The sequence below is a fragment of the Mesoplodon mirus genome, assembly GCF_964341445.2.
Source record: "Mesoplodon mirus genome assembly, chromosome: 4".
NCBI classification, from domain to species: Eukaryota; Metazoa; Chordata; class Mammalia; order Artiodactyla; family Ziphiidae; genus Mesoplodon; species Mesoplodon mirus.
Genome location: NC_138979.1, coordinates 143046801 through 143066340, shown reverse-complemented (window position 1 = coordinate 143066340; position 19540 = coordinate 143046801). Strand labels below are relative to the sequence as shown.

At 43.4% G+C, this 19540-nt stretch overlaps 1 protein-coding gene across 2 annotated transcripts in view; it reads left to right on the top strand.

The window, feature by feature from the left end:
- Positions 1 to 19293, top strand: part of ATG14 (autophagy related 14) — a 38316-nt gene extending 19023 nt beyond the window's left edge. Inside the window, exons 5-11 of one of the 2 annotated variants that reach the window (XM_082618648.1) lie at positions 2301 to 2538; positions 5431 to 5660; positions 7109 to 7226; positions 8754 to 8844; positions 8944 to 9029; positions 16349 to 16445; positions 17363 to 19293. In XM_082618648.1, the coding sequence (XP_082474774.1) occupies positions 2301 to 2538; positions 5431 to 5660; positions 7109 to 7226; positions 8754 to 8844; positions 8944 to 9029; positions 16349 to 16445; positions 17363 to 17377 (875 nt within the window). In that variant the 3' untranslated portion in view covers positions 17378 to 19293. Of the gene's footprint in view, positions 1 to 2300; positions 2539 to 5430; positions 5661 to 7108; positions 7227 to 8753; positions 8845 to 8943; positions 9030 to 16348 lie in introns of both variants that reach the window. The other variant, XM_082618647.1, reaches the window with a different exon arrangement.
- Positions 19294 to 19540: the final 247 nt, after the last annotated feature.

The window sequence follows — 19540 nt, the reverse complement described above, 5'->3', positions numbered from 1 at the left end:
CATGTGGGATCTTCCTGGACCAGGGATCGAACCCGTGTCCCCTGCATTGGCAGGCAGATTCTTAACCACTGTGCCACCAGGGAAGTCCCCAGTATCCAAATGTTTTAATGTTCAGGGGGAGATAGCATGGAGAGAAGAGTAAATTAAATTGAGTCTGCACTAGTGCAAGTTGGGTGACTGTGATGATTTCCTGCCACCTACAGGGGGTCCCGATATGAAATTGGAAAATGTCCTTTAAAAATCTGACCACCATATGGCTTAGGCCATGGCTAGACAGATGCATTTGAGCACTTGTAGGGAGCTCAGTAGAGATCATGAAAATGAATGAACTTGCTGGAAAGTGTGTGATAGAACCAGAGACTTAACCTTAAGGACATTCATATTGGTCAGGAATGGTGAAGAGATGCATCTGAGGAGGAAAGAAAACATAAGAAACTTTCTGCCTGCAATGAAATAACCTAGGTTCATTGGTCCTCAGTTGAAGAGGGTGGTTTCGGTCCACACACATTTATCATCTGCTTCTCATATCCCAGTCAGGAGACAACAAGGCTTCAGTTGGACCTGGTGTAAGCAGCTAAGAGCCATGTGCTATAGGTGAGGTAAACACACATTACCATAGAGTTCCTGCAAGCAAGAGGTCTGGGGAGTGTTTATGGAGGGGTCCTTGATGAATGAGTACAATCTGGACATTAGGAGAATAGGAGAAAATAGTGTTCCTAGAGAGATGTTGATTTGAACAACAGAATGGAGATAAATATTTAAGGAATGACTTGTCCGGCATCCATCCATCCATCTGCACGCTTACTTAGTGTGTTCATTTGAAGTATCTAGTAATTGAATGAGACTGGAGTGAAGGGTGTGGAGAAGGGAACTGTGGGGTGTGTACCAGTTTGGTGGTGGCTGGGAGGCTGAGAAGTTAGGTCTGTGTTTGATCGGCAGAGGAGAACCGCTGAGCACCGGCTGTACTTTATGAAGACTGAGCCAGTGAAAGAGGGCTTGGAAGTGTGGAGTGGAACCAACTAGAGACAGGCAGGGTTTGGGTGAGAGTTAACCAGTGGGAATGAAAAGAAAGACCTAGATGGAAGGAACTGTAGGACAGCTCATGGAATGGACCATCAAGAGATTGATTGAGGGGGGCTTCCCTGGTGGTGAAGTGGTTAAGAATCCACCTGCCAATGCAGGGGACACGGGCTCGAGCCCTGGTCCGGGAAGATCCCACATGCCGCAGAGCAACTAAGCCCGTGCAACCACAACTACTGAAGCCCGCGTGCCTAGAGCCCGTGCTCCGCAACAAGAGATGCCACTGCAATGAGAAGCCCGAGCACTGCAACAAAGAGTAGCCCCCGCTCACCGCAACTAGAGAAAGCCTGCATGCAGCAATGAGGACCCAATGCAGCCAAAAATAATAAATAAATAAATTTAAAAGAAGAGAGAGGTTGATTTAGGACAGGTCAGAAATAATTGTGAAGTAGGGAGCCTAGCTTAAAATGTGTCGAGGAAAGATAATGAGCTTGGTTTTAAACTTATTTGAGCCTCTTAAGTTGTTCCTGGGTGTCTGAGATTTTACAGCCTGTTATTGCTACACTAGAGAAGTTTAGCTACAACCTGATCTGTTTGATAATACGTCTTGGGATCTAGAACCTGTAGGACCTTCATAAAAAGAATGTACGTTGGGAAGGACAAGTGTCTGTCTGTTTTCTCGTTGTATGGCCAGGCTCTGGTTACCCTTCCAGTGGTTAAAATGCTGGTGTATGGGAGGTGCTCACACCCTGCTGGGGGCGCTGCACTCCACTGTGACTTTTCAGGGCGTTGGTCTGTTTCTTTGCTGCATGACCACCTGCCGTGAGATTATCCCTGGGCTCTCTGAATGTAGCCCAAGGGACACTTAATAGTTTTCTAAGGAAAATCAGATAGCCAGTGAATTTTTCAAACTTAGAACTAGATCTCTTTTCTGCCCAACATAGCTGTTCTTCAGTGCTTACTGTAAGAAAGTCAAGGATTTTCTGTGCTAACCTTAAACTTGATAGTCTTGAGTGATGCTCCCTGATGTTGATTACAAATAGAGACCCAGAGTCATTTTAGTGGTGGTCCCCTTTGCTCTGTGCGTAATACCTACTTGAACTAAACTCCCGGTCTCCATACTTAGTGAATGTCATGTAGTTAATTTTATTGAGGTTTTGCTTTCAGTTTAGACTGCAGGAAGACACTTAATGCTTTGGGGGTGACGGGGGCAGTGGTAGTGTGCAGTACCCAGGAACTATTTGTACAGCTCATTGTTGGATGTGATTTATTTATTTTAGATTCTGAAGGCCTCCTCAAAACCAAGGAAAAGAATCAGAAACTTTACACTCGAGCACAACGGCATCAGGAGAAAAAGGAGAAGATTCAGAGGCACAATCGCAAACTTGGTGACCTGGTAGAAAAAAAAAACACTGATTTAAGAAGTCATTATGAGCGTCTGGCAAATCTTCGGCGGTCTCACATATTAGAGCTCACCTCTGTCATTTTTCCAATCGAGGAAGTAAAGACGGGTGTGAGGTACGGTGAGTGAGTCTTTTGACTCTAGGAAAACACAAGTTCCAAAGATCAAGTATCTTTCAACTATGTCAGCACATTTATTGGGCCTCATTCTGGGTTTTCCTGGTAATGAAACTTGAGTCTTACCTGCTTCAGCAAACAGTAAACACTGCAGGAATTTGGGGAGGTGGCCAGGGTGAAGGATGGTGGCCCTCGGAGAAGTGAGGCCCAGGCTTGTATACTTGTAGAGCTTCCAGATGACGGGCAGGCTCACATCCCTGATCAGGAGCCATCTCGTGGCTGCAGGGCCGCTTGGGCTGTTTATTAGTCAAATGCTGTGAGGTGGGTTTTTGAGCCTCGAAGTCTTAGTTCCTTGTCTGTTAGATGGGGATAATAAATGCCTACTTCACAGAGAAGTCATGAGCTAAGATGGAAGAAAACATCCCAGGCTCTCTTACTTGGTGGGCAGGACATGCTGACTCTGCCTTTTCCTGGTAACCAGCATGTCAAGCACTGGTCGTCTCACTGGCTGTAGTGCACAGACACCCTCAGGAGTCCGTGGGGTGGACAGGATGGTGGTTCCCACCTGGCTGTTCATCAGAGTCACTCAGGAACTTTAGGAAAAGGCAGGTTCCAGAGGACACAGCTCCAGCCTCCCAGTTTATCTCATAATACTTTATTTTTTAAACTTCCCCAGATGATGCTGGTGATCATCTAGGTTCTGAAACTTCCACTGAAGAGTTTCGATTGCTTTCTGACTAACCATCGGGCTGTCCCAGCTGAGGATTTCCCTGTCTCTTCTGGTTACCCTTACTTTCCGGCACCTTTCCCTGGAATTGGACAGTCAGTGGACTGTTGCTAGTTAGGACTTAGTGTTTGCTGCCTCTGCTTCAGTCTTTCCTTTCGTCTGTTGCCAGAGTTGGCTTCCTAAAAGCCTAAAGGTCTGACTGTTGCTTCTAGCTTGACGACCTGCTCTCTGACTCTTACCAAGTAATTTGTCATTAGTAATAGTTAGCAAATATAAAACTAAAAAGGCAGATGCAAAATAGAGAAGAATTCAAAGCTCAGAAGTAGACCCCAAGGTGGCATTTTGGATCAGTGGGGAAAAGTTGGATTATCCAAAAATTGGTGTAAAGACAGCTGGCCAGGGATTTGAGGGGGAAAAAGCTGACAGACAGAAACACTCTTGTCAAATTAAACTCTGATGGGCCCAGATAGCGATGTTAGAACACATTATAGTAAACAAGGACTAGGATACTGTTCCAGATTTTGCGAGACTAAGGAGACTGACAACTGAATATAAAGTCGCAGGAGAGAAATTGTGGAGAAAATCTTTCTCTTCCATGCCTGTACTGTTTAAATCTTGTATGTTAGTATATATTACTATATATCATGAATTTTTTTAAGCTGATAGTTTTGAAGTTATCCCTATCATAAGATTTCTTGTTCATTCACATTTCTTCTCAGCCTGCCTTGAGTGGAAGGAGGAAGTAGAGGTACAGCTTAGAACTGGCCACAGTGCCCTCCCCCAGTCCTGTCCGGACAGCCAGTAGGAGTGCACTTACGTGCACCTGGTGGCAGAGGAAGAAGGATTGAGAGCCACTGGCCAAGAGGATGGATCCTAAACTTAGCGCAGCACAGAAGGCCCTTCCCAGCCTGTGCATTTCGTCCCTCCTCTTCCAACACCACCTCCTGGCACTTCCTTCGTGCCTCCTACAGGCAACCACGCTGATCCGTCTGCTCCCCAAACCCACCACGTTCTTCCCCCGCCTGCACAGTACCTGCCGAGCCTTCTCATTCACCTTCCATGCTCCAGGCCAGCAGTGCTCGAAGTGTGGTCTGTGGACCTCTCTGGGTCCCTGAGGCCCTTTCACGGGGCCTGTGCAGTCAAGCCTGTTTTCATAGTCCTATGAACGCTGTGTTCTCCCTTTTCACTCTCTTGACGTTTGCACTGGTGACTCAAAAGCCGTGGTGGGTAAAACCTCTGTCCTGACAGATATCAAGGCAGTGACGCCACAGTGCAGTAATCGTGGCTGTGTTCCACAGTGTCCTTGTGGTGTACAAAACTAGCCAGTTTCACATCAAGAACACACTTGATGAAGCAGCAGAAACTACTCATTCTAGTTAAATTATGTCTCGACCCCTGCGTGCACATGTGATTGTGCCATGCAGCGAGATAGGAAGTCTGCAGAAAGCACGTTTGCTGCCTGCTGAAAGCTGTGGTGGCTCAAGGGAGAGCCCTTGAGTGAGTTGTAAGTAAAACTAGTTGGTTTTTCCATGGAACACTGTATCTACTTGAAAGCACAATGGAAAGACATGGGTATTAAAGAGATTTTTTCAAAAGTCGTGATCAGTGCTGCACTGTGCTCTGAACTCAGCTGGTAAGCAAATAATGTCACCCTTTGCTAATTTTCTTGTTTTGAAAAATACAGATTTTTTTCATAAAAACATGCTATGTTACATGTAATGGGTTTCTTATTTTTGAATCAGTTAATAATTTAAAATTTTCTCAGATTTCTAATACAATAAATATTAATAGATCTAACCTACATACAGAAAACTCTTTGGGATCCTCAAAATGTTTTAAGCGTGTAAGGGGGTCTTGAGACCAAATAGTTGGAGAACCTAACACTTGAAGCCCTGGTTCATGGTGCCGTCTTCCTCACATGCTGTGGGCTTCTGTGCCACAGCTGGTGTGACCTTCACCTCTGATGGAATTGCTTACCTCTGTATATTCCAATTAAATTCCTGTCCTGAACAGATACTCAACTTCTAATAAAATTTATGACTTGTACCTGAAAAAAAAATTCCTGTCCTCACGTGCATCTTCCCAATGTTCTGCATATCTGCCAAGTAATTGCATGCTCTTCAAAGCCCAGCCCCTTGACATCCATATGCATCTTTGGTTTTTAGAGATCCCACAGACGTGTCTTCAGAGAGTGACAGTGCTATGACCTCCAGCACCGTGAGCAAGCTTGCCGAAGCCCGGAGGACAACTTACCTCTCAGGGAGATGGGTCTGTGACGATCACAACGGGGACACCAGCATTAGCATTACAGGGCCTTGGATTAGCCTTCCCAACAACGGGGACTACTCTGCCTACTACAGTTGGGTGGAAGAGAAGAAAACCACGCAGGGGCCTGGTGAGAAGCAAGTAGTCTTTGAAAACTTTTATAAATATATATTTTTAATTGAGGTAAAATTTATATAACAAAATGAACAGTTTTAGAGGAAGCAATTCAGTGGCATTTAGTGCATTCACAGTGTTGTGCAACCATCACCTCTGTCTAGATCCAAAGCATTTTTTTCACTCCAAACAAAAACTCTGGGGCTTGAAGCAGTCACTCGTATTCCCACCTCTTCCCAGCCCTTGGGAACCACTGTTGTGCTTTCTGTCTCTATAGGTGTCTCTTCTGGATATTTCATATAAATGGGATCATACAATATGTGGCCTTTTGTGTCTGGCTTTTTTTCATTTAGCATAATGTTTTCAAGGTTCATCCACATTGTAGCATATATCAGCATTTCATTTTTTTTTTTTTTTTTTTTTTTTTGGCGGTACGCGGGCCTCTCACTCTTGTGGCCTCTCCCGTTGCGGAGCACAGGCTCCAGACGCGCAGGCTCAGCGGCCATGGCTCACGGGCCCAGCCACTCCGCAGCATGTGGGATCTTCCCGGACCGGGGCACGAACCCGCGTCCCCTGCATCGGCAGGCAGACTCTCAACCACTGTGCAACCAGGGAAGCCCTCGTTCTTTTTTGACTGAATAATACTCCATTGCATGAATATGCCACATTTTATCAGTGGATGGACTGAAAACGTATTTTTTTTTAGACATTTCACTGTTTGGGGGTCAGTATTGTTTTATTTATATAAAAAGATCTATTTAAAGAGTGTATTTAGCCCATTGGGTCCCATTTTTATAAGTTTCTAACTTTGCAGAGAACTTTATCAGTCCTAAATGGAGATTGAAATACCCCAGTAGAAAAACCCTTTACAACTTCAGTAGCTTCTCTTTGGTGGAGAAAGATTATTCATTCAGTCATCCAGCAAGTATTTAGTGAGTATGTGCTTTCTGTCATGCACGGTGCAGATGCTACAAAGGTGATGTCACCAAGACAAGTGTAGCCCTTTGCCTTTCTGTGGAGAGGAGGGGAAGCAAGTAATGATCAAAGGCATCATACACTGAGTATGGGCTGTGGACAACGGAACCAGCACCTTCAGGGATGGGGCTACAAAGGAAGGAACTACTTCTCCATAGGGTAGTCACGGGAGGCCTCTCTGAGGAGGTGACATTTAAGTTGGGCATTAATTGTTCGGATAAATAATACATTATCAGGTCCAAGTAGCTCAGACATCAGTTTCATTTATGCTGGCTCCATTTAGGCCCATTTGCTTAGCTTACATTCCACTCAACAAAAATCATAAACAATGAAATATTAATGTCTGGCCATGGACCTTTTATTACTAGAGAGTAAAGCATAGCCATCAATAATGTACTGACAAAACCACAAATCACAAAAATCCAGGTTCATTAATATTTTTGTTGAAATTAAAGCTGTTTGTGTATGGCTCTTGTTTTTATACTTCAGATATGGAGCATAATAACCCTGCTTACACGATTAGTGCTGCGTTGTGCTACGCGACTCAGCTGGTCAACATTTTGTCTCATATACTTGACGTAAATCTTCCCAAAAAGCTGTGCAACAGGCAAGTAATTGAAGACAGTGATGTCATCTTTATCACGGCTCTCTCATTTCCTATTGTGTTCTTTATTCTAATTAAAACAAAAACAAGAATTTAAGTATCAAGAGAGAAAAGGTCTGACCATGAAATATTGAGATTGATTTCATAAGCCTAATGTGCAGATTTGTGTCATTATCTTACAATTGCACATGACGTCTTTTTTTTTTTTTTTTTTGCGGTATGCGGGCCTCTCACTGTTGTGGCCTCTCCCGTTGCGGAGCACAGGCTCCGGACGCGTAGGCTCAGCAGCCATGGCTCACGGGCCCAGCCGCTCCGCGGCATGTGGGATCCTCCCAGACCGGGGCAGGAACCCATGTCCCCTGCATCGGCAGGCGGACTCCCAACCACTGCGCCACCAGGGAAGCCCCACATGACGTCTTTGAAAAGACCGTGGAATTCTCCCATGTGAAAAGAGAATTTAAGGGAAAACCAGGATATTCAGAGGGCATGCTTATGTGTAAGAACTGGATAAATTGTAACACTGTGATTTTTTTTTTAATGAAAAACACATGGTTTAAAATTTTTCTTAATTGTCAAGGTTTATAGTCCACCCAGTTCCTACGAAGACCTTCCTGTCTCCCTCCAGTTATCCTTGCGTTTCAAGTAAATATTAATGTGTGTTATTACCACTACCACCACCCCCCTTTAAACACAAAAGGTATCATGCTAAACTAAGGTGTTTTGCACCTTGCATTTTAAATTTGTTATTTATTTACGAAGATTTGTTGAGCACCTGCTATGTTCTAGGCACTGAGGGGGTACAGTGGTGATGAAAACATAACCTCTGCCCTTCTGACACTTAACTTTAACGGAGAGACACGTGATAAACGAACAGTACGTCAGGTGGTGATGAGTGCTCGGGAGACCATTAGCGCAGGTGAAAGAGCGGGCCTGTGAGGGCAAGGCAGGGTTTACCACGTCTGACTGGGTAGGTGTGGAATCACACGTCAACCTGGGGGAGGCCGGGAGCAGGCCACAGGGATCCCTGGGCAAGGAGAAGGGCAGCTGCAGAGCCCGGGGAGAGTGAGAGGACGAGGCAGCAGGGACAGGAGGCTGCAGATGCTGTGGCGCCTTACAGGGCCTTCGCTGGCTGTCACTCTGCCTAACGTGGAGAGTAGCAAAGTTTTCGTTCGTACACATGTACCAAGATCCTACTGGTCTGCTCTGTCCCCAGTTCATAAGTCAAGGAATAATCTTGTACATTCATTGTTTTATTAGTGTGCAAGCATTTGTGTAGAGTGAGTTTTCAGAAGTAGGATTGCTTGGTCAAAAGATAGGTGCATTTGTAATTTTACGGATTTGGTGAAATTGCTATGAGAGCAGTAGTTCATCCTTAGAGGAGTTTCTGTTAAGTGCAATTTATTAAGAGCAAAGGACATGGGGTATGTTTTGTACTGAACTGTAGTGTAAAGCATACTCTTCAAAATGAACATTTTAACATAGAATTTCTTCAAAAATCACAGCTTTACAAATCGTACATTTATTTTACAGTGAATTTTGTGGAGAAAACCTCAGCAAACAGAAATTTACTCGAGCAGTGAAGAAACTAAATACAAATATTCTTTACCTGTGCTTTTCTCAGGTATGGAAAATAACACTAATTTGTTATTTGTTAATTTGTGAGCTAATTTTTAATTTGTTACATGGTTGAAAATATTAATCAGTTTTTTTCTTTTTCTAGCATGTAAATTTAGATCAATTACAACCACTGCATACTCTCAGGAATCTAATGTACTTGGTCAGTCCGAACGCTGAACACCTAGGCAGGTAAGAAGGGTGTTTGTTACTTTTCTCTAAGTGGTGGTGTTATGACGACTTTTAAGTAGAGTTGCTGTATGTGTGGGCAGAGAACAGGGGCCTGATCCCAAGCCCCAAACTCTCCAGAAGGGACAAAGATAACACAGTCCTGTATGGAAGGAAACAAGGGCTAGTCATATTTGATCCTTTATGGTCCTTACATAATCATTTCTCAGAGGAAATTAGTATCAAACATTTTGAACACCTAAAACAGAATAGAAGAACCCTTATATTCCTGGAGTAGGGACTTCTTGTGCTGTCCCTGAAGATCAAAATCTGTTACTTTGAATCCACATCTGATTCTTCCTTAGCTCTGCCTAGTGTCTCTCCCGATTCTTGTGCATTTTCTTTTGTGCCTGTTCATTCTTTCCCATCATAACAATTCTTCACAATTTTCTTTTTGTCACTGAGTCCATCTGGCCACCATTTGTTGGAGATAAAGGGTATGAGAAGTTTATGAGATAAACTAGTTTGAAATCCATTATCTTAAAAACAGGAGTAAGTAACAAAAAAGACCAACCAGGACTGGTCTATGGGATCTTTTTATTCTCTCAGCCCTTAAAAGCATGACGTAGATGAGGCATATCTTTGGGACCAAACAAGACCCATTCTCTGGGTGCTTATCTTTTTCCCTTGCTCTGAGCAGTCTCTCTATACATTTCTGCAGATATGACTCGGTTAATGTATTTGAACTTTTGAAAGAGAAGAAAGAAAAACAAAAGGTGGGAAAGTTCTTTTGGGACTCCCTTCCCCATCATTCATTTTCTTTGACACTGGAACCGTGGCTCAAGGGGAGACCCCCTCCATGTTGCAGTGAATTTAACCTTGGTAATCTGCCCTTAATCTTGGTAATCTGCCCTTAACCTTGTTTTGTGTTTCTTCTCTTCCTCAACACCCCCCCCCCATTTAAAACCATAGTTAACTTTCCTGGGACACAGACCCCTCTGGGAAAAGCTGTGAAATCTCTCCAGGAAACTGCACATACACCTAGAATTTTGTGCCATTTTAGAGGGAGTTCATTCTCCTCACCCCAAATCCCATTCATTAGTTTATAAGCCTCAGAAGCCTGTTAGAAATCCATCCCGTTTTTAGTGGTTGATTCCTGTGAGTTTGCTTGCCATCCTCTCTACACATTATTTGTAAAGCATTCCACGTTAGGAAATTTATCCTTAATAATAGCAGCTAATATTTATTTATTTATTTATTTTTTTTTTTTTTTTTTTTTTTTTTTTTTTGCGGTATGCGGGCCTCTCACTGTTGTGGCCTCCCCCGTTGCGGAGCACAGGCTCCGGACGCGCAGGCCCAGCGGCCATGGCTCACGGGCCCAGCCGCTCCGCGGCATATGGGATCCTCCCAGACCGGGGCACGAACCCGTATCCCCTGCATCGGCAGGCGGACTCTCAACCACTGCGCCACCAGGGAGGCCCTAGCAGCTAATATTTATTGAGCCAATATTTATTGACACTGTGCCAGCTGCTTTACCTGCATAAGATCAACCTGATAGATGGGAGAAAAGCAATGAATAAAATTCAGTTCCCATTACTAATTAAAGGAAAACAATTAGCAAATTAAAAATAGGTTATTAATAAAGGATACTTACTACAGACCTACAGCAAACACTACTAGACTTCATGACATGTTACTTACATTGATATTTAATAGAACCTTTCCCTTAGAGTCAGGAAAAGCCACAAATGCCTACTATCACTGCTGTGTTAACATTGCTGTGGAGGCCTAGCCAAGGCAAAAGATTTTTACAAAGAAGTAAGGTGTGTTTATATTGGAAAGAAGGTGAGATTGGTAGATGGTGTGATTATTGAACTGGTTATCCAAGAGAACTAAGTAACTCTTAAGAGATGATAGTTCAGTATGGTGCCTAGATACAAGCTCAACGTACAAAGACCAATTGCTTTCTTATATGCCAACAACTAGTTAGAAAATGTAATGGAAAAAAGGTCCCTTTTATTGTAGCAACAAAAAATATAAATTACGTAAGAATAATCCTTACAAAATATTTGTAAACCTATATAAAGAAAATATGAAACTTAAAAAAAAATTATTCAACATGTATTTCCTGAATGTCTGTCAGGCACTGTATGAGGTATGGGACTGAATGAAAGTAAGCCCGATGCCGCGAAGACCCTTAGGATTTTCTAGGATGGGAAGCCTCAGTATGGTAAAAATGCCACTTCTGCCCAAAAGGAAACCTGATCAGAATTTCAACAGGTATTTCATGGAACTTTGTTAAGCTGATTCCAAAGTTCAACTAGAAGCACAGTCTGAAAGGAAATTTTGAAAAAGAATAATAAGGGATGGGCTTGGCCCCTTTTAAAACATAGTATAAAGGGGGCCTCCCTGGTGGCGCAGTGGTTGAGAGTCCGCCTGCCGATGCAGGGGATACGGGTTCGTGCCCCGGTCTGGGAGGATCCCATATACCGCGGAGCGGCTGGGCCCGTGAGCCATGGCCGCTGGGCCTGCGCATCCGGAGCCTGTGCTCCGCAACGGGAGAGGCCACAACAGTGAGAGGCCCGCATACCGCAAAAAAAAAAAAAAAAAAAAAAAAAAAAAAAAAAAACATAGTATAAAGGTAATTAAAACCTTTATTATCTGCTGTTAGCACGCAAATAGGTGGAACAATTAGAGGAAGAAAATAAAGAGGCCAAAAACAGGTCCTCGTATGTGTAGGAATATAATAGATGATAGGGTGGCATGTTGAATTGGATAATAATAGCGGCTCAGTGGTGGTAGGCCAGTTGGGTATTTATGTGGGGAAAAGTTGGAATCATACTACATTCCATATGTAAAAATAAATTCCAGATGATATGAAAGACCTTATTACTTTATTTTTTAATAAAACCTGTAAAATAACTAGGAGAAAAGACAATTTTTATAATCACAGGGTGGGGAGGGAATTCCCAAGCAAGCTACAAAACCCAAAAACCATAAAGGAAAGGAGTTACACATTTTACTGTGTCAAAACAAAACGTCTCTGGTAAAAGATACCATAAACAAAGTTAAAAGACAAGCAACAGGTATGTTTTGCAACCTTTATAATAGACAACGGATTAAAGTCTAGACTACTTAAATCTTTCAAATCCATAAAAGAAAGATAAACCTAATAGAAAAATAGACAAAGGATTCAGGCAGGCATTTCACACAAAAGAAGTGCAAGTAGTCAGTATTCAAATGGAAAAAAATCTTCAGCCTCAGTCAAGAATAAAGAAATGCACTTCTAAACAGCTTTCTAGTTTTCAACCATCAGTTTGGCAAAAATGGAAAGGATTGATGATAACCCAGTGTTGCTGGTTGTTTAGGAAAACAAACACCTTTCTTTTAGAGCTGGATTTCTTTGGTGGGTCTGAAGTTTTCTTTGGGCTGCCCTCAAGTCAGCTCTCCATTTAGAGGGCTCTGTCCGACAGGAGTACACGTGCACAGCCAGGCTGTCGAGTTCGTGTCTGTGAGCCAGGAGGTCAGGAGGTAAGCCTCAGGAGGCCCCTTTCACACCTGCCTCAGTCAGGATCAAGGCTTTAGAGAGGTTGTTAATAAACCTGGGTGGGACTTCCTGCTTCCATTGAGACCAGCTGAACTGAGGATCCCATCCTGAATGCAACATACACTTTTTTTTTCTTTGAAATAAATTCAAACTTACAGAAAAATTGCAAAAAATAAAAATAGTACAAAGACACATATACCCTTTGCCCAGATTCACCTTTGCTGGTATTTTTACCATGTTTGCTTATCATTTGTGCAGTTTCTCTCTCTCTCTTATCTTCATAAATACACGTACATACCCAAAAAACTTTTTTGCTCCTGAACCCTATGAGGATAAGTTACATACATCATGGCTGTTGACCCTTAAATACTTCAATATGTATTTTTTAAAAATAGGGATATTTTCTTGCTTTTAACCACAGTACAGCTATCAACATCAGCAAATTTAACATTGATACAATACTGCCATATGCACATTTTGTAAGTGGACCAAAAATGTCCTTTATAGCACCTCACCCCAAGTACAGGGTCCAGTCTTGAGTTGGATGTTGTGTTTAGTTGCTATGTTTCTTTAACCTCCTTTAAATCTGGAACATTTTCACAGCCTCGTTTGTTTTTCATGACATTACCGTTTTTTCCTTCTTTTTTAATAGAACTTTTATTCTGATGTTTCCTTGAAATGAGATCAGGTTATACATTCCAGGCTGGAATGCTGCCTAGGTGAATGTCTCCTGGGTATCACATCCAGAGGCCCACAGTGGCCATCTGTCCCTCATTGGTGATGCTAATTTGATCACCCAGTCAAGATGCTTTCTACCTTCTCCTCTGTACAATTCCTATATTTTTCCTTCCTTGCAACTAATAAGCAGTCAGTTGGGAGACACTTTGAGACCATGCAGTTATCCTCATCAGAATTTCCCCCTGGATTTAATATCTATTGATTTTTCTTACGTGATCCAGCCTTTACCATGATTAATACATCTTTTTTTTTTTTTGCGCGGTACTCGGGCCTCTCACTGTTGTGGCCTCTCCCGTTGCGGAGCACAGGCTCCGGACGCGCAGGCTCAGCGGCCATGGCTCATGGGCCCAGCCGCTCCACGGCATGTGGGATCCTCCTGGACTGGGGCACGAACCCGTGTCCCCTGCATTGGCAGGCAGACTCTCAACCACTGCGCCACCAGGGAAGCCCCTAATACATCATTTTTATCCAAAGTTTATAGTTTACAGTAGGGTTCACTCTTGAGGTTATATATTCTATCATATAATATTTTTGAAATATTTTGCAAAAGAGACTTCCTAAAAGCCAAAAAGAACATTTTGTTGCCTTAATCGATGAGAATAACTCCCTACAGCATCATGAAAAAATGAGTACTCTTGGCTTCAGAGTCCTGAATAAAAAGATATCAATTATTAAGCTAAACTGAAAACTGAAGGAATGATTTGAAAATCTTTATTCCCAAAGCCATTAAGTGAAAAGACTTAATTCTTTTGCTAGTTAATTTTGTGTGGTGTGTGTGTGTGTGTGTGGCTTGGGGTATGCTGGGCAGATAACAGATCTCGAAGCTAGAAGTGATAGGACAGAGGCTGAGTGGAGAAACGTCTTCTGCTCTCACAGGTCCTCAGAAATGTAGGTTACTCGTTGGAACCAAAATTGTTCAGACTGGCCACTTTGGGAATCACTTACTAGTTTTTTCTTTCTTTTTTTTTTTTTTTAACATCTTTATTGGAGTATAATTGGTTTACAGTGTTGTGTTAGTTTCTGCTATACAACAAAGTGAATCAGCTGTACGTATACATATGTCCCCATATCGCCTCCCTCTTGTGCTTCCCTCCCTCCCTCCCTATAGTTTTTTCATTAGAAGTACTTAATTGGGCACCTTCTCCAGGCCAGCTGGACTCTGCCCCATGCAGTTCCAAGCACAGAACTGGAGTCCCCGTGGCTTCCGGCAGGGAGCTCTGCCTGGAGGGAGTGTCATTTCCCTCCGTGTATCACTCCTGCCTGTTTCCTGGGAAAACCCTTAAAGAGAGGGCCTGGGGGTGATGGCAGCCTCATGCCGAGACGGACCCCAAGAGGAGATCTGGCAGCATCAAATAGGAACAGAAAACAGGCTGTGCCTCTTGGGCTGGCAGCAAGGAAGTGGCTGCAGTGGAGAGCTGACCTGGGTCTATGAGGGAGCCTGGGGGGTTTGGGAGATGAAACCCAGCAGTAGATGCTGAGGCCCCCTGGACAGTGAAGCTGAACAGAACAGAATCCAAGAGCTTTGTGTTTAGGAAAAGAGGGAGCCCAGCTAAGGCACTTACATTGTGACCATTTTTTGGTAGGCAGCTGCCATGAGGAGAGGGGTGGAGGCAGCTCTCAGCAAGCTGAGGGGGTGGAGGGAGGCTGACCGGAGGAGGTGGGACCCCGGGGAGGAGGGGCGGGGATGCAGTGAGGGCCTGAGCTGGGGGGACACAGGGTGGAAAGGCGGCTTATTTGGTCATAACAGGCGGGAGCGTGAGGGAGGAGGGGAAGAGCCCTCGCTGGCTTGTGTTTTGAGACTGGTTGGCTCAGACATGTGAGAGGCCAACGGGGACTCCATTGCCTGGAACAGAAATGCTGGCTATATGCTATTGCTGTGTTTTAGCTGGGAAGCAGGGTTGTCTTGGAAGAATGAAGGTTGCTTGACCCTGGGAAAAGTGAGTCAGAAGGTACAAGTCTGGTGAGGTGCGCTGGAGGCCAACGCTAGGCTTTTATCATCATAAAGGCTGCAGAGAAGTTTAGACCATAGACTAAAATGACAGGCTGTACAGTTCTAAGTTATTTCTCATGTCTATTGTTTTTGCTGATGTCTGTCATTTTCCCCAAAGTAACTGTCAGTGAAACTCTTTTAAGTGAACCAAGGCATTGTGTCCTTATCTTGGGGACAACAGGAGGGAGGCTGTTGGAGTGATGTGGTCCCACCCTGTAGCTGGCTGCAGGGAACCCCCCCTGGAGGGGCAGTAGGTGGGGTGACTGCCCACCCAAAGGAAATGCAGCCTGGCTCCCCTGAGGCAGGAGCTAGAAAGGGGGCACGGAAGAGCAGCAGGGCTGTGTGGAGTTTGCTCACAAGAGTTCCACAGTGGCACTGAGGGGCGGTCACAGGGGATGAGGCCGGACTTGGAGGTGATGATGTCATTAGGGACCTTTGGGAAATAAAAATAGTTTTCTCCTGAAATGTAGTGCAGAAATATGCACTATTCCAGATGAATATGTTCTAAATAGTTGTATCTCATTCAATGCTGTAAATGTGTCCCTAGAAAATTATGTAATGATATCTTAAAATGCGTGCAGGAGCTTGCTATTGACACTAATCCAAGGAAGCTTTGCTAACATGCATACAACCCTATCACTTAGCCCCTGTGAGTCTTAAGAGTTTAATATTTGGGGGCTTCCATGAGGCAGAGAACACCTGTACAGTTTTATCGTTCCACTGATATGCCTGTGTATGCATCAAGTGACTGTTTTTGTCAGAATTCTCTCCTTGGCATGCATGGATACTGTGGTGGTTTGAAACAGGAAATCGTATGTTGGACCAGCATGCCTAGTCTCATCGGATGGGTTTTTTCCATCCAGGGTCTGCCCAAGTAGGTTGAGTTGAGGGAAAGTGTGGTGTGATGTTTTTTTCATTACTTGGATGGCCATTATTATTAAGTAAAGAAAAGCTTGATTCTAGACCAGGCGTGGGTGTGGTGACGGCTCTGGGCCTGCCTCGTCCCATCGGGTCTTATGTTGCGAGAGGGGTGCTTGCCTTAAAGGGGCCCTCCCTGTCTGCGCACAGGTCAGGACCCTTTGAAGTGCGAGCAGATCTGGAGGAGTCCATGGAGTTTGTGGATCCCGGAGTTGCTGGAGAATCAGACGAGAGTGGAGACGAGCACGTAAGTGACGAGGAAACCGACCTGGGCACCGACTGGGAGAACCTGCCCAGCCCCCGGTTCTGTGACATTCCTTCCCAGCCCGTGGAAGTCTCCGAGAGCCAGAGCACCCAGGTGTCCCCACCCATTGCGAGCAGCAGTGCTGGTGGGATGATCTCCTCGGCCGCGGCCTCCGTCACCTCCTGGTTTAAAGCTTACACTGGACACCGTTAACGAGCAGGGACTGAGACGCACCAGATCGGCCTGGAGAAAGCTCTTCCTCCAAGCCCTAGTAAACGTTTCGTGTTTAGCTAAGATAGTGCCTGGAACAGAAAGAGGTTAAGCTGTTGGATTTTTTTTAAAACAGGGAGATGAGCATTTCTCTTTGTCAGTTGGGCCGTGGTGGTGACTGACATGCTTATGATAATTAACAGAACAGAGGGGTCACAGGCCCTTCTCCCAGACCAGCGCCGGTGGAGGAAGGCCCTGTGTGCATGGCCAGTTCTTTTGAGGCAGAAACACACACAACCCCTTCCAGCCACAGGCCGTTGGTCCCACAGACACGGCTGCCATGGCAGTCCCTGTGATGCTAAGACTGTTCCTAAACACTTTGCTTCAGAGGTTGAATCACAAGGAAGTGATTCCTGATGGTTAGGATTTGAAAGACAAAAACTGCTTACTATGAGTTTGTTTTTATGCCATTATTTTTTGTACAGAGAACAAGCAGGCAGTTTGAAACACTTGATTTCTTTATAATTTGGTCACGCTTGGTTTTTAGGTCAAGGATTTTTGTCTTGTTTTCAAAGCATAGGGGTCTTTTTTGGTGGGGGAGAGGTAGTTTAAAAAATGATTTCACTTGTGCCGCTTCTTGTGGCCTGTTGGACATTCCTGTTTTCTTTCTCCCCACAGAGCAAAGAAACTAAGGTCTTTTTTTTCTGTAGGACCCACATCCATGAAGAGAAGAAATCCTGGCTGCAGTAATGTCCTAGAGATTTAAAAACTATTTCCTTGGATTTTGAGGGGAATTAAGTTCATTCGTACCTAGATTATTGAATTCCTACCATCCACACTATGTGCATTTTGAAATTGAACTTTTCTGTGAGTGAAAAATAAGTGATTAAGGTTGTTCCCTTATGGAAGCTAAATTCCTGCCTGGGCACAGGTTAAAAGCCACTGAAGTGGCCTGTGGTCATTCTTCTGGTGTCTGGTTTCTTTCTAAGGGATTTAGTAAGTGGCAGGTTTTCTAAGGAAAACCACCCTGCTTGTTTGTTTCCTAGAGGTCTTTGTTGCCCTAAAGACACTACTTACTACCTTTGCTCTGAAATGCAGAGCACAGCATTACAGCTAAAACTGCTCTTCTGTATCCTGGGAAAGCTCTGAAGGAAAGAATTTTCCCTCACCAAGAGATCCTTTTCAGCTAATGTGTCTTGTCATTCTCTTAGTGACAATCTTGTAAGAAAACTGTAGAGAGGCATTAGGTACAAATATGTAAGTAGATGTTTATTTTTAATAACTGCAAAAAGAAATCTATGTAACAACTACAAAGTGAAATCCAATGAAAAATTCCTAACAGGCATTATTACCATATCTTGTTAGTGTGATTAGCATGATAGTACCTCATAAATCACTTGGAGGTTTGCCCTGCCCTGTAGCTTCTTTTCTCCTTGTAATTATTATAGTTGATACTTTGCCTCCAAATCCGAGGTGCTATATATAGCTCTTGCTGTTGGTATATTTAGTGTTTGGGTAGAGTTTGGGGTAGAATTGCAGAAGGGTGTTTATTCCTATCCAGGAGTCCCAAGTTTCCTGACTGTAGATTTTCCACTTAGGGAGGAAACAGGCTTTTCTCCTTGTGGGTTCTTATACAGCCAGTATCTGTTTTAAGTGCTGGGCTTCATGATTGCTGGGTTGCATTGTCCCATCCAGGTCTGTAGTATAGTTCATAGAGAGAGGCTGTGGTAGACTTTAACTAATACCAAATGAACTTAAAATCCCATAAGAGTTGTCTAGGCACTCAGACCCTCAGAAAGAAGAGCTTAGTCTTAAGAGTTGGAACACTGGGATTCGGGGCTTGGGGGCAGGGAATGACTGCAGCTGAAAGATGCACAACAGTCATGATTTGTCTCAAGTATTCCTCTTACGAAACCATGAGATCGCAAACCAGAGTAATTCAACGAAACAAGGATATGGGAAATGTAGGGATCGATAGGGTATGTTTTGTTGTTAATATCAACTGGAGGCACTTTACTTAGGGTTAAATGATCAAACCTTTAATGGTTTTGAACACCAACATACTGGCTTACACTGCTGAGATATTTTGGTTTTCATTATTTTGCACTGGATCCACCCTGTAAATATTCTTAAATATACATTTCAACCACTGTTTTTTCTACTCTTTGCTGCTCATTAAAATCTTCCATGTAGGTGCCAGAACCATATGTAAACAGCTTTTTAAAAAATTGAAGCTGGTATTTTTTTTTTAAACAACAAGCCATAGAACTTGGTCATGTTTTCCATCATAAGACGATTTGTTGAAACAAGGTAATACTAAAAAAACTCACAGGCACCAAATAGGCTGCTTAAAATGGTCTGTTAAAGACTTTTTTTGTAATGGAGTATAACTAAGGAAAGTTTTGCACATGTGTAAGTTAAGGGGAAAAACAATGTCAGCATTGGGGAGTGGACAGGATTCATTTAAGGAGTCGTGTATTGATAATTTGGGGAAGAACATTTGGTGGCATGCTGTTAAGAATCTCCTTGGGGCGTCACGTTGCAGGGATTCTCCACTGCTCTGCGACTTCCAAACCAGTTTGAGTCATACAAATGTTTTCTAAACTATTATTGTATTATTGCAATAAATCTTTTAACAGTACTTTGCAAATATGTATGTCTTTTTCAAGCTCTGATTATTCATTTCTACTGAATACATTGAGGGTAGCAAGAATGAGATCTAACTCTGGAGTATTTTATACAAATTAGAGGATAATTTTTTTTTTAAGAATTTTTTGCCAGGTAATGTAAAATGCCTGTTAGTACTTTTTAAAAATTATAGTGGTATTAACAATAATGGTCCATCTTTAATAAGCTCGAAAATCGGTCGCTTACCAATTACATCTTTC